The sequence below is a fragment of the Styela clava genome, chromosome 14, assembly GCF_964204865.1.
Source record: "Styela clava chromosome 14, kaStyClav1.hap1.2, whole genome shotgun sequence".
Classification (NCBI taxonomy): Eukaryota; Metazoa; Chordata; class Ascidiacea; order Stolidobranchia; family Styelidae; genus Styela; species Styela clava.
This window is the reverse complement of record NC_135263.1, coordinates 14,274,445-14,289,168: the sequence shown is the minus strand read 5'-3', so window position 1 is coordinate 14,289,168 and position 14,724 is coordinate 14,274,445. Positions and strand designations below refer to the sequence as shown.

Genomic DNA, 14,724 nt, shown 5'->3' with positions numbered 1-14,724 from the left:
TAATCATCCAAATATCTAGGCCTTCGCCTAGTACGTTGGTTATTATCAGAGTTCGCATCAACTGTAACTTCTTCTGGTACAGTGTCTGGCCTTGAAGAAAAAGGTAATTCTTCAAATATATCATGAGCAACCTGCTCATTATTTTCCATAATAGGTTCCACATCAGGTAAAATGTCAAATCCGGTTAAGTCAATGTCGTTGTCTTCTTCATCTTCATGAAGGTAAGGTCTTAACTTGTCAACATGTACAACTCGAGAACGTGTCCCCGAATTCTTCTGAATCCTATACAAGTGATTAGGTAAACAATCCACAATTCGATAAGGTCCAATCCAAGGAATACTCAGCTTGCGATGCTTAGGTGGGTAATAGTACCACACCAATTCATCTCTCTGGAATGTAAGTGGTTTAACACCCAGATCAAAATTTCGCTTTTGTCTGGTTGCAGCAGCATTTAGATGTTGCCTAGCATGAAGAAAAGCTTTTTCGGTTGCACAGGAAAACCATTCGACAAACTCAGTGTAACAAGGATGAGTAGATGACTCTGGTTTGCCAAACATAACATCAACAGGCATCTCGATTTCTCGTCCAAGCATTAACTTGTTCGGTGAATATCCTGTACTATCATGCACAGTGGAGCGATATGCCATGCAAAGATATGGGAGATGGTCGTCCCAATCATTTCGATTCTCATTTACAAAAGCTTTCAACATCTGCTGTATGGTCCTGTTGAAACGTTCAACTTGTCCATCTGAACGAGGATGATATGGAGTTGTTCGAGTCTTTTGAATCCCGTACAATTGACACATTTCTGAAAATAATTTTGATTCAAAGTCTCTTCCTTGATCTGAGTGGAGAATTCTTGGTACCCCAAATCTCGAAAAGAATTGAGTAACCAATGCATCAGCAGTGGTGTCAGCTCGCTGATTTGGTAAAGCAAAACATTCCACCCATTTAGAGAAATAGTCCGACAAAACCAAAATGTGTTCATTTCCATTTTCAGTTACAGGCAATGGTCCAAGAAAATCAATGGCAATCCTTTCCATAGGAGCTCCAGATATAAGTTGTTTCAAATCTCCCTGTCTTCTTCCGTAAAGCATCTTTGTTGAAGCACAAGACTTGCAAAATTTGCACCATTTCAGAATGTCCCTTTTGAAACCAGGCCAATAAAATCTGCGCCTTATACTCTTGAAAGTTCGATTAGCACCAAGATGACCTGCAGTGCGCAAAAAATGGAGCTTATGAAACAAGTCCTGCCTCAAATTTGATGGAACAATCAATTGGATATGCGATTCCTCCGATTTACAATCAGGAATCCAACGACGATAGAGAAGTCCATTATCTACAAAAATCAAATCCCATTGTGACATCAAACGTTTGGTCACTGTTGATTCAGGCATGTATTCTTGAATATCAGGTTTCTGAGCAGTAAGTTGTTTCCATTTCAAAACAGCAGAAATATCTGGATCTTCACTTTGCCAAGATTTAATTTGCTCATCCGTGTAGGTATTTAACCAATTACAATCGGAACAGTCTGACGATGATTGACCGGGCTGTTTTGATATTGCACTTACAATAACATTACTCACAGCCACATCACCATTGGTACCACAATCAGAACAATCTTCTCGCTTGCATTTGCGAACTTGGCGTGACAATCCATCAGCATTGCCATGTTTCACGCCAGGTCTGTGTTCAATCTTAAAGTCATAAGCGCCAAGTGTTAATATCCATCTTGCTAACATTCCTTGAGGTTCACGAAAATTGATCAACCATTTCAGAGCAGCATGATCTGTGCGAATTCTGAACGGTCTCCCGAGAAGAAAATGACTGAAGTGACGAACAGCCCACACCACAGCTAATAGTTCCCGGTGTGTAGCACAGTATCTACGTTGAGACTTGGACATAGTCTTACTGGCATAAGAAAGTACACGTTCATTGTCGTCCTGAACTTGAGATAACACTGCACCAATCCCAAAACCACTGGCATCAGTATCCAATACAAATTCGCCGATTGTCCTCGGAAAGCTAAGAATTGGGGCAGATGTCAGACAATGCTTCAAAGTTTCAAAAGCCTTTTGACATTCAGTACTCCATACAAAGGAAATATTCTTCCTGGTCAATCGAATAAGAGGTCCAGCAATTGTTGAATAATCTTGAACAAATTTCCGGTAGTAGTTCGCTGTGCCTAGAAAACTACGAATATCGCTGACAGAATTAGGCGTTTTCCATTCTTTGATAGCCGCAACATTTCCAGGGTCGCAACAGACACCGTCAGATGAAATAAGATAACCAAGATAAGAGGTGCTTCGACGGAAAAGTTTACATTTCGAGGGCTTCAAGCGTAAACCGGCACGGCGAAGTCTTATAAAAACTTCCCGAAGATTTGAGAGTGCCATTGAGAAATCACTACCATGAGCCAAAACATCATCAAGAAAATTGAAACACCCGTTCCACAGGAGATCACCAAGGATATTGTCCATCATCCGTTCGAATGTTGCGGGAGCATTAGCCAAACCGAAGGGCATCACTACAAAGTGAAAATGACCACGGCCTGGGATACTGAATGCTGTCTTTTCACGGTCTGCAGGGTCAACCTCCACTTGCCAATACCCGCTTGCGAGATCAAGAGTTGAGAACCATTGTGCTCCGTTCAAGGACTCAATAATATCCTCAATACGCGGCAAGGGATATGCGTCTTTGTATGTGACGTCATTAAGCAATCTAAAGTCCACACAAAATCTAGTAGAACCATCCTTTTTAGGAACTAGAACAATGGGAGAAGAATATGGGGAATCGCTGGGTTCTATGACACCCTGGGCCAGCATATTATCAACAGCTTCTTCGGCTATCTTCCTACGCGCCCACCCCATTCGGCGAGGAGCCTGCCGAATCGGCTGTGGTGTGGTTGTGATGATCCTATGCTTTGCTGCCGAAGTACGGCCAAGTTCACCATCTGGTCCTACAAATACATCATGGAATTCACAAATCAAGTTGACCAACTGTTCACGTTGACTCGGGGTTAGATCCTCAACGGAATTGACCATGTCATGTAGATGTTCTGGTAATTCAGAAGCTATAACCCGATTATCGGATTCGTCAACTTGAATTTGTGCTACAAGTTGAGGGTGTGCAATACCAATCAAAGATCCAGCCCTGATCTTAAGTTGTCTGCCTTTTTGGTTCACCGCTAGAACAGGAACAGTGGACTTTCCTGGATCCACTACAGAAGAAATCAGCTGAACGCCATCAGCAAGGAAAGAAGAATTCAGCGGTTCAACAAGAGCAGCAACGTCAGACAAATTGCTTTTCGTCCAAGGACGACTAAGTTGTGCAGGAATAACAACCTTAGAATATGGCGGTATAGTAATATCTTCACGAACAGTTACACGACAACACGGTACAGACTTTTCAGTAAACAGTTTGATTTCATGACCCTCTATCATCATGTGTCCAGATGATAAGTAAAGAACGCAATCATGTTCTCGGAGATAGTCCATGCCCAAAATACCATTAGTCATGCCTAGGTTGGCAACAACAACAGTGCGTCGTGATACAAACGAATCAATAGACAAATCAACTTCCAATGTACCCAGTGGTGATAAATCATGTCCTCCCACTGCAACAAGAGATTCTTCGAGCGGTGCTAAATGTGCTTCTTTCCCACCTATAGCCTCAAAGATGGAAATGTCAATCAGAGTAGTCATAGCACCACTATCTACAAGAAAATTGAACGGTTGATTGTTTACAAGTACCTTCGCATGCCAACTATTGTCATATTGCAAGGAACAAATATTCAGGTCTATATTCTGGTTCGTTGGTCCGTCATCAAGTAATAATTCAGCGGACACTGAGGACCTCAAGCCCGCTGAGTGTCGTTTAAATTTGCGGTCGAAGAGGAAGCAGCTGTTGCAGGATCAGCGGGATTCTGAAGATGTGGACAATCCCGTTTAAGATGACCAGTCTGCTTGCAATTAAAACAAGCCTTGCAATCCCTGCCCCAGTGACCATGTTTACCACATCGAGGACACGGGTTGCGTGGTACACCATCAAAATTGCGATTGTTGTTAGCGCGTGGCTTAACATATCCTATGATCTCATCCAGTTTTGCTACAAGTCGCTCAAAACTGCTCTCGAGAAACTGAAAAAGGTCGGTTTGCTGATTAGCTGCATCACCAGTGTTACTCTGTTTCACTGCGGCAATGCGAGGTTTAGGCATGTCTCTTCTCTCAGAGTGGTTAGTATCAACAGAGTAATACAGCGTTGCAAGAGACAGTGCACTTTCAAAAGTATCAGGCTGTTGCATGGTAACATGTTTGATCATGCTTTCATCGGTTAAACCGGCGAGAAACTGCGATTTCAAAATATCATCTTGACCAGCAATATCAAGATTTGGGTAAGCAAGAATAACAAGCTCTTTCAATTTGTTACCATAATCCCGTGGCGCTTCATTTGGCTTAATCCTACGACAATGAAATGTAGTACGATATGAGCTCGCATTTCCGGCAGGTTTGAAATAATGATTAAAATGAGCCACAATATCACGATAGCTAGTACGTTTCATTTCTGGTAAATCTTTCAACACATTTAGAGCTTGACCTGTCATGCAAGTAGCCAATTCTAATCCTGCAGTGTCGTCATCCCACTGATTATAACTGGTAACCAATTCAAAATGGCATAAATAACTGGGCCACGTCATGACAGTGGATCCATCGAAATACATTGGCTTTTTGGCATTTCTTGCCATCATCGTAGCATTAGCTGTGCTATTGAGAACACTACGACTAACATTGGCATTTGAGACACTACTAGCGCTCACTGGAGGAGCTGATTGTGTAGCCACTGTAATCATTTTCGGCCTAGTACTAAGTTGCCTTCTGACATTTGTGCCCTCATTACCATTATCATTCAAAAAAGGAATTGTAGGTGCAAGGTTACTCACATGACCATTCTCCAAAAATTTCACCTCTAATGTCTGTGAGAACGCGTTCCGCTTCCCTTCTGGCTGTCCATCTTCTGATCCAAAATCAGAAATTTCATCATGCTTGAGAACAGGCGCTGCTTTTGGAACAACCGTTGCGGGTGTTGAAGTGATTAAGCTGACATCTGGGACATGTGACATGGGCTGTGTTTCTTCAGAATCAGCAACTTTTCCTGTTTTAACCACGCCAGAAATATCTTGCAGCATGTTGTAAACATGTTCAAAAGATGAGCCAATTTTCGCATTCTGGAGTTCAACTGATTCTAGTTGACTTCCAATCTGTTGCACACGACTGTCTATCAGTTGCAAACGACTGTCAGTCTCCTCTTGCTTTTCCAACATTTCCTCTTGTTTTTCTTCTGATTCCTTCAGTTTTGCCTTCAATACCTGTATTTGCAGATGCAAAAGTTCATTCTCCTCTTTGGCTTGCTTTGGTGCCGGTACAATCTTTCTTCTCTTAACCATTTTTCCAAAATATCAGGCAACCGCAATTGAAAAAAAATTCGGCAACCTCAAATGTCCAATATTGTCCAAATATTATCCGTCACAGACTAGCCTACCTAATCGGCTTAGTCTTAATAGTCCTTGTGTCAAATAATATATCCTGGCGTGTGCTCGCCAAAAATTCGTATATGTGGCGTACCAAAATTGATATCACCACTCAGGTTCTTTCTGCCAGCTTCTTGGACACTGAAGTTGCAATAGATGTCGATCACAAAATAATCTTCTTGCGGTTCCAACCACAGCAGAGTAACTAAGTTAACTAACTAGATTAATTATACACCTGTAAGAACTTAATACAACCAAATACTCCAATAAGAAATACAATAAACAAATAAAAACACAGTACAAATACCGTAGGATACATACGTAACACAAGATACGGAATTGGTCTATGACGTCACAGTCATGAACTATATACTTATAATGGGATATGAAAAACCGGGTAAAACATACCTAGATATACATAAGAATAACTAGTATGACACTAAAGATACAACACAAATCCTATCTTATCGACAAACACGTAATATACATGGAAATACGCATAGAAATCACACAGGAAATAAACTGCGAAAATAGACTAGTTACGGAAGTGTTAAATACAAGCTAACTAGTGAACAAAGCTATGCCAAACTGGAGAAATAGTAAACCTGCACTACTAATATCATTTTACAACAAGAATTACATAAATTTACGGCATTAAAACACTATAATAATAACCTAATATACAGAGGAATATCTACACTGCCGGCAGTCTGACAAACCAGCTACAAGAGAAAGTTACACAGTTGTTCACTAGTGACTCAAGTGGTAAGAATAAATATGGGCGTACAGAATAAAACAGAGTTATAGACGTGGTCGTCTCACCTAATTAGTGAAAAGAATACGCTTGAATCACATTTAACCGAGAATTTATTGCCTGGAAATACAGGATAGAAAATGGAGCCACAGACTAGAGCAGTTCAGTAATATGGAGCCACACTCAAATTCGTTTTGAGAAGTGGATTAGTCTTATTTTCTGTGTGCTTAACAGGTTAGTGATGATCTTGAAGGTACAGACAAACCTCATTAGTGAAAATAATATGCTTGAATCGCATTTTACCGAGAATTTATTGTCTGGAAGTACCGTACAGGATAGAAAATGGAGCCACAGACTTGAGCAGTTCAGTAATATGGAGCCACACTCAAATTCTGTTATGAGGTGTGGATTAGTCTTATTTTTTGTGTGCTTAACAGGTTAGTGATGATCTTGAAGGTACAGACAAACCTTATTAGTGAAAAGAATATGCTTGAATCGCATTTTACCGAGAATTTATTGCCTGGAAATACAGGATAGAAAATGGAGCCACAGACTTGAGCAGTTCAGTAATATGGAGCCACACTCAAATTCTGTTATGAGGTGTGGATTAGTCTTATTTTTTGTGTGCTTAACAGGTTAGTGATGATCTTGAAGGTACAGACAAACCTTATTAGTGAAAAGAATATGCTTGAATCGCATTTTACCGAGAATTTATTGCCTGGAAATACAGGATAGAAAATGGAGCCATTCCCGGGTTGTAACATACGATACGGTTCAAGTACCGTACATGTCTTAACATTACCAGTTTCCACATTAGTTATAAACAAAAATTTAACTAAACAAATACGGATGTCTTAACATTACCATTGCGCTAGCCTGGCCCCAAATATTCTGAGGCCTGGCCCCATTTTCTCCGTGGCCTGGCCCCAATTTGTCCGTGGCCTGGCCCCATTTTCTCCGTGGCCTGGCCCCTTTTGTGTGGCCTGGCTCCAAAGCCACAAAAAAGTTATCACCCCTGTTGCAAACTTACGGCAGAATTGCGCGCAGGCATTTAATTTCTCACGTGACTTGGAAAAATTGATCTCTCGTCGCTCCGCCTGAGGCTTCCATATAAAGAAGTCACTTCAACAGGATATATTTCAATGCAAAAAGTGCTTGACTGCTAATGACGGAGAAATTTTATACCCAATCATCACGGCTATATACATGCAGAATGTTACATGAACCAAATTTATTTTTGAGGACAACATAATTCATAGCAGTACTGGTACTCTTATAAATAAGTTATAACAACGCGTACGTTTGTATGATTACCCCCCCCCCCCACCCAATTTTAAAATTTTCCTCATCGTTGCCTTTGTTATCATTACAAATTTCAAGTTATTGTTTGCATCATTTTGCTTCTAATTGTTCAAGTATTGCTCATTTGAAGCACTTATAATGGTTTTCATCTACTGACATTTACATATCCATCGATGCTCACTTTATTCTGCCAAAACAAAATTAAAAACTGTTTTCAGTCGGTATTGAAGACGTTTACAATTGATAATCACTCTTTATGTTGGGTTTATGCTTAAATTCATTCACGGGACAAATTGACGGTAAGGTTTCATTTTTTATTGTAAAGTATACACTATTCTCAACCCCTTTCCATTTCCATTTGTGACCCGCAAAGATCCGCAAGATGGTGCGTTCGAAAAGCGCCATATATTTAGAGCCATGTAAATCTTATAATCAATTTGAAAAAAATACCGACTCGATGAAACTTCAAAAAGCCAGCAACTATGACAACTACTGCAGATCCTCAACATTTACTTTGTCGTTTGAATTTCGCAATATCCCCAAATGATAAACAAACATAATCATTCCTTAATTTGTTTTGTATTGCAGAGATTTTTGGGTACTCCCGTAGTATGTGAACCAAGATGGCGGACACCGGAACGTAGTATGTGTACCAAGAACGTTAGGCCATAATTTTAGGTACAGATACTACGGGAGTCACTTGGCTAGGTTTTGTTCATAAAAACAATATCGATCACAAATATCATTATTGATTTGTTTTCTCGCATGTCGCTTCGTCGCGAAGAGCCATTTTTAGGGGTATCTACAAAGTGTATTTTCATTCTGGTGGTAAATAAATTACTAATTAGTAGCCTACTTACTGTTAACATGTTAAATATTAAGAATTTCATTGAATTGTCTCGTTTGCGATCACATCGGCTGTTACAGAGATCGCCCCATTCATTAGGAAAACACTATTACGGTGGGGAGCTTGTCAAAAATTATCTGAGGCTTAAAACCCATGAGTTGTCCCATTTGAATACGTACGCCAAAATAGTAGCATTGTGCTATTGACTTTTTTTTTTTTAAATTCATTTTTCACAAACATTTGATAATTTTGCTGTATTTTCGCCTATTTAGCCCGGAGGAATTATAGTAAGCCCTCGGGGATATTGAGCAGATCGTTCAATATGTCAATTTTAAATTATTACGACGGACAAATTGAGATGTGAATAGGTTTGGAAGAGACATCGGTATCATGGATCAAATGCAGAAATGATGTATTCAACATAAATAAGAGAAAAAATACGATATTTAATTTTCCGAGATTTCCACCAAACAACGAGAGATAATTAGACTTTCGTTTTTCCGTGTGGAAAATTGTGCGACATTTTGAATCAAAACATAAAAAGTATCTTATTACTGTAAATTATTTTATAAGTTACGCTGTTACTTTAGACATTTTTAAAATATGGAAGAAAACGATAGAAAAAATAATCGAGCAGATAGGAAAACGAATAACGAACATGCAGGAAGGAATCTTTCAAAAACAATTTCTCTGATGACATCGCAACAGTGCAATTACCTTAGCGACAAAGAACATTTAAATGAACAAATGAAATCTTTCCAACTGAAAATAAATGCTACTGGATGTCTTTCTCTGGATGATAACACCTTGAGAACAATTGAAGATGGAAGAGAAGCGCTTTCATCAAGTACGCTCCTCAAAAGCAGTCCTCCACGGCGAAAACAAAAGATGATCAACACACAACCGGTCAAAAAACGTCGCCAATATTTCGAACGTTCCACTTCTGAAAGTGAGGGATTGATCATAAACAATAACGTGTGTGTACCTAACGACATTCCGTTAAAAAAATCTCAGAAGACGATAGTTACAAACAACTTGCCAAGAGACATATTCGTCCGACGTTCACCCCCGAAGCACCAACCTGTAGTGAAAATGATGGTTTCTGAACAAGCAAAACGCACAAAGAGTAGTGAAAATCTTTCTTTAGTATCGCAGATATCGAATACACCTCAAAAGTGAGTGTAAAAATTTATATATATGTATGTATTTTTATGAATTTCGACCCTGACGTGTTTTGTTAAAGTCGAATTAGTCCATCTTAATCACCTCCTACCAAATGAAATTGGTGCTTGAACTGCGATTTAACCCAGTAATCTTTCTCGCGTAATCACTTCCGTACAAATTGTTTCTGTTTCACCTAACTCACTTCTGAGATAGTCGGAGTATAGGCCTAAATACAAAAATTATTGCATTATATGAATTCATAAAACAACAAATAATTTCGATGCTTTGAAATAAAATAACTTAAAGCCGTAAAACAAATGAGTTAAATATACATTTGTCGTTATTTCCCCGTTTGTATGTATTAAAAAATAAATACCACTCAAAACGCATAAAATATTATCTAAGTGTATTCCTGCATCGAAGGTCTAGGCTTTTCTTATTTGTGATTCCTATGGAAATATCAAAAAATGTTTTACATAATACGTGAAATTTAGTATTTGTAAAATTTTCTTATTTGAATTTTTCATTCGATTTCACGATGATGTCAGATTTATGCACGTTAAATTTTGAGCATTTACCGGAAAGAGAAAAGCCTCGGGTCATTGCACTGGAAATTAATCGCTCAAGATGAGCCCGCGGGGAAAGAGCTCGATTCGCGACGGTTATCTTATTCGGAATTGATCCTACGGCTATGGGAATCAAAGCTAAAATAATATGTTATACTAAGTAATAATATGATACAAAATTTTGCTAAAAAGCACGAAATTTACACTCCTAACGAGGCCTGCTATTACAATAGTTTTTTTTTTAAATCCCGATGGGGATTATTGAAAATTATTTCGATAAATGTGACCATTATTGGGTACAATCTGGGGATAGACATATCTCAAATATGACAATATTCGAAAGATATAGAAGTTTTTATAGCAAAAAAAAGACAATCTCCTATAAGCCAACTGAAATTCAATTTTTCATTTCAGCTCAACAGTCCGAGTAAGCGGGATACCAACACCTGCAATACCGAATCGTTACACGGCACCCGTCCACATCGATGTCGGAGGTCACATCTACACTTCATCCTTAGAGACGCTCACAAAATATCCCAACTCAAAGCTGGGAAAGCTTTTCAATGGAGCCGAGGTTAATATTTATTCATCCGTAGTTATACTCGTGTATTCATTGAATATTCAAATTCCGTGAAATCTATAACAGGAGTTTGGCGTAATTGGGTTTAAACAGCGTTTGTATTTTAAATTATGAATTTCCGGGCTCGCAGTATATTTTATTCTCCCTAGGAATGACATACATGCTATAAATTTCCGAATGGAAAAAGTATGATAATACCATACGTGGATGTAATTCCACTACAGAAGTGCCGTCACATGGCGTAACAATTTTAGTGGCAGAAATATTTGACCATGGAGTAGGGGTGTGTATCATTTCTCGAATTTCGTTGTTCATGTTGTGGGTAAAATAATGGCAGTGTCTCCTAAAACGCTATTACATATATTTTCCGACTGCTTGTGGCTGTTTGTAGTATGGTATCTGAATCAAGAGTAGAAACAAGTGTGAAAACGCCGAACTCACAAAGAAAAACAGTGATGGAATGTTACCAATATGTTACCGTGTTCTAATTATTAAATATGTATTTCACTCACATAGCCTATCGTGTTGGATGCTTTGAAGCAGCACTACTTTCTTGATCGAGATGGGAACATGTTTAGATACATTCTCAATTTCCTAAGAACTTCAACGCTTGATTTACCGCAAGATTTCGAAGAACTTGATCTCCTGATGCAAGAAGCTCAATTTTTCGAACTTGACCTCATGCTAAAATTACTCACGAAGTTTAAACAAAAAAGAGAAGCGAAGAAGAGACAGGTATAAAACATATGCCGGTGTAAAATAAAAAAAAGTCTATTTTTCATTAAATCTAAAATCTCATGTACCGGTATATCAATAACAACATATTAGAGTACTTTTGTTCAATTACAGGAATTTTTGATCTGTCGAACAATACAGGAATCGGAACAAATAACATTGAGTGGTAGTGCAGTTTTAGTAAACGAAATCTTACACACACCAGATCGAAAAAGCGAACATTCGAAAGAAATTTATTCAAAAATATCTTGTGACTTGGAATCCGTTGAGGTCAGTTGCCCTTTATATTATAATTTAAATTAGATCTAGAAATTTTCCAGATTTTATATTTATTAACTGCCAATCGACTGTTTTGAAGATTTAACTTTTATTTCAGATACTACAAAGAGCACTTGATTCCGGATGCTCTATGCTGAATTCCGTGACAGGAAAAAGCTTCAATGAAAACTTCGTGGAATGGATTTTTTCTCGAGATGCTCAGGAACCCACTATGAACGGACAATACGTGACAAATCACAAAATTATCCAACAACGATCGAATCCGGATAGCATTGTTTCTTCTAAGTGACTCAAACTTTAAAACGTAGCCTGTAAGACATACAATAAGTGTCCAAACTTTTATTTACAAAATATACCTCTCCCGAACATTAAAATAGATAGAAACAACCCCAGCGACGACACCGTTCATCGATAGACCACACTTGTGGATAAAAAAAATATTATTTGAGAAAAAGTTCGTTTTAATTTCCAATCAATGTGTGATTACTAACGATTGAAGTTCCGACTAAATCTTAACAAGACTTTTTAAACGCAGTTTATTAATCACACTGATGGGGTGCGCCGTTATGTCTCGGTTAATTTTTATTTCACGCTATACTTAAAATCATATCTCAAGCGGGAAAATGAAATAAGGTGTAATATTTATACTCAACCTTTTTTACTTTAATTTTTTTTTCTATTGCAAGAACAGTCGTGGTCCACGACTCGTGGATATTAATTTCAGATACCTGTAATCAACTTTTTGTAGATTTCAACGTTTTAAAACCTTTTTTGAAACAATCATATTAACATAAAATAACAGAGTATATAGGTACGTTACTGAGATCTAACTGACTGAGTTATAACCAATCCTGATAATGTCGTAGCATCTGGTTGCATCGCATTTTTTCGTGCGTCTTAAAAATGGGATACGGCATTTTTGAGATACATCTTTGATTATTATCTACGTCTTTCTATTCCCGTCATTTTTTGAATTGTATTACATCACATATATATACAATATTTTTCTCTTTATTCATGAGCCACACAAATGGCAAAGAAAAATCTATAATGTTAGAAAAAGGCCGAAAGCACAAAACCACGAAAGAGTGTCGACAGTCAGTGGATTTTCAAGTCTACATCAAAAGAGTACTTTTTGCGTTTTTTGCAGCATTGTTGCAAGAATAGCATTCGTTTATTGACACCGAACTACATGGTAAAACCGAAGATGATCATAATGTGCATTTATAAGTACATTAAGCGGATACATATGCTTTCCTTCCTTAATTGTACTTCTATGAAAAGATGTGTTCAAAACTATCTTCTTGATTGGCATAATGATTAATAAACTGTAATATAAATCCAAATCCATTGAAAATTGTTAATAGTCTAACATGGATAACAAAGGCATATGAGCGATACGCTAAGACAGTGGTTCCCAGACTTTTTCCCGTGAGCCGCGACGCATATTTTCATGAAATCAAAGACTACAGTTAGGCTACAAGCAACCCCACCACGAGAAAAGTTCAAAGAACAGTATATTCTATTTAATTATCTCAATGAGAACAATGTGCCTATATATAGACTGTAAGTTCGGGGGACGTTGTTGTACTTAACCATTTATTTTAGTAGTTCCCAACCTTTCTACCCCGACGAGCCAGCAACATCAATTAAAATAAGCTCGCGGACCTGTAACGAAATATTGAAATAAATAAAACAGACAAAAAACTGTGCCTTAGTATCATACTTTAAAGTTTAAACTAAAGTTTTGGAACACCCTCGAACAAAAAATTACAAAACACCAAAAACAGTTCAGACAACAAACGGTCGATTGGAGTCAAATATTACCTTCACATTCACGTGTCCAGTGAACATTAGCCCACAATTTGAAAATATTTGAACGCGTATGACGATGCTCCGAAAAAACGGTAAACCCTAAGAAGATTCGATAACATTGTGCGAAAACCACGACGTAGAAATCTCTGAGATTCGGAATATTAACGGGACGCCGAGTTCTTTGGAACATAGACAGATTTGATAAAGCGTAGTAGGTTGTGAGGAATCGCACAATTGTTTGGGAAATAGTAAGATTGCTTTTAAATATGAATTTATTTAAAATTTTATTCTGTATATTCCAACATTAATTTTTGTTCAGTCCAATGTTAAAATATAACAGATTGCTTCATGATTAATTTGAAAGCAAAACAGAACATTGAAGTAAAATAGGTGAAAACGTGTACGCGGTCTTCTTTTGTTAAGTGTCTTTTATTTTGCTTGATTTATTGTCGTTCTGTTTCTGACTGCGTGAGGCGCTTCGAAATTATGTATGAAATACAACACGCTCCATACTTTTGCTTGTTTTAGGAAGATTATTCAGATGATTAAATATGAAATTCTTAAATACACGGATACGAAGTCAAATGACTAACCACTGTATCACCATCACTGTATCTGACCATTCGAAAATTCAAATTAAGTCCCAGCGCCATAGGCTCCAATTCCTATAGGCAAAGACAACACCACAGCAGGGCAATGAGCATTGAGACTCGACTTTGTCGGAAAGGAGTCAAATTGGTCTGACGTTATGTCGCAATACTCGTAAAAATAGCAAAATTTAGGATGAAATATCAAGCCTCACATGACTCCGATGAATATTCTAATTGCCCGCTTGGATAGAAGAGAGAGAGAGAGACTTTATTATTTCGTCAACCAGAAAACACATATATCGTCACGCTAATAACCGAATTGCGTAAGTCATTTTTAGCAGTTTTGAGAAAAACGTAAAAAACTTCCTAATGATTTTGTTATGCAATTGAGAGTCAATAATTTGCCATGGTTCAATTTTTTGATCGTAGCCGGATTTAAGTTAATTTGTATGACGCAGTTAAGTGACGTCATAATGGCGCACTGTGACTTAGGCAGAAATGTGTCTATGACTTGGTGACATACGCAATTTGCAACTTCACTATATGCACCAGTCCTGAAAACTAA

At 37.9% G+C, this 14,724-nt stretch overlaps 1 protein-coding gene across 1 annotated transcript; it reads left to right on the top strand.

The window, feature by feature from the left end:
* Nucleotides 1-8,761: 8,761 nt before the first annotated feature.
* On the top strand, nucleotides 8,762-13,123 carry LOC120340777 (uncharacterized). The gene is made up of 5 exons (XM_039409136.2): nucleotides 8,762-9,605; nucleotides 10,575-10,734; nucleotides 11,257-11,475; nucleotides 11,590-11,745; nucleotides 11,852-13,123. Exons 1-5 carry the CDS (start codon nucleotides 9,034-9,036, stop codon nucleotides 12,041-12,043), a joined length of 1,299 nt encoding a protein of 432 aa, XP_039265070.2. The 5' UTR covers nucleotides 8,762-9,033; the 3' UTR covers nucleotides 12,044-13,123.
* Nucleotides 13,124-14,724: the final 1,601 nt, after the last annotated feature.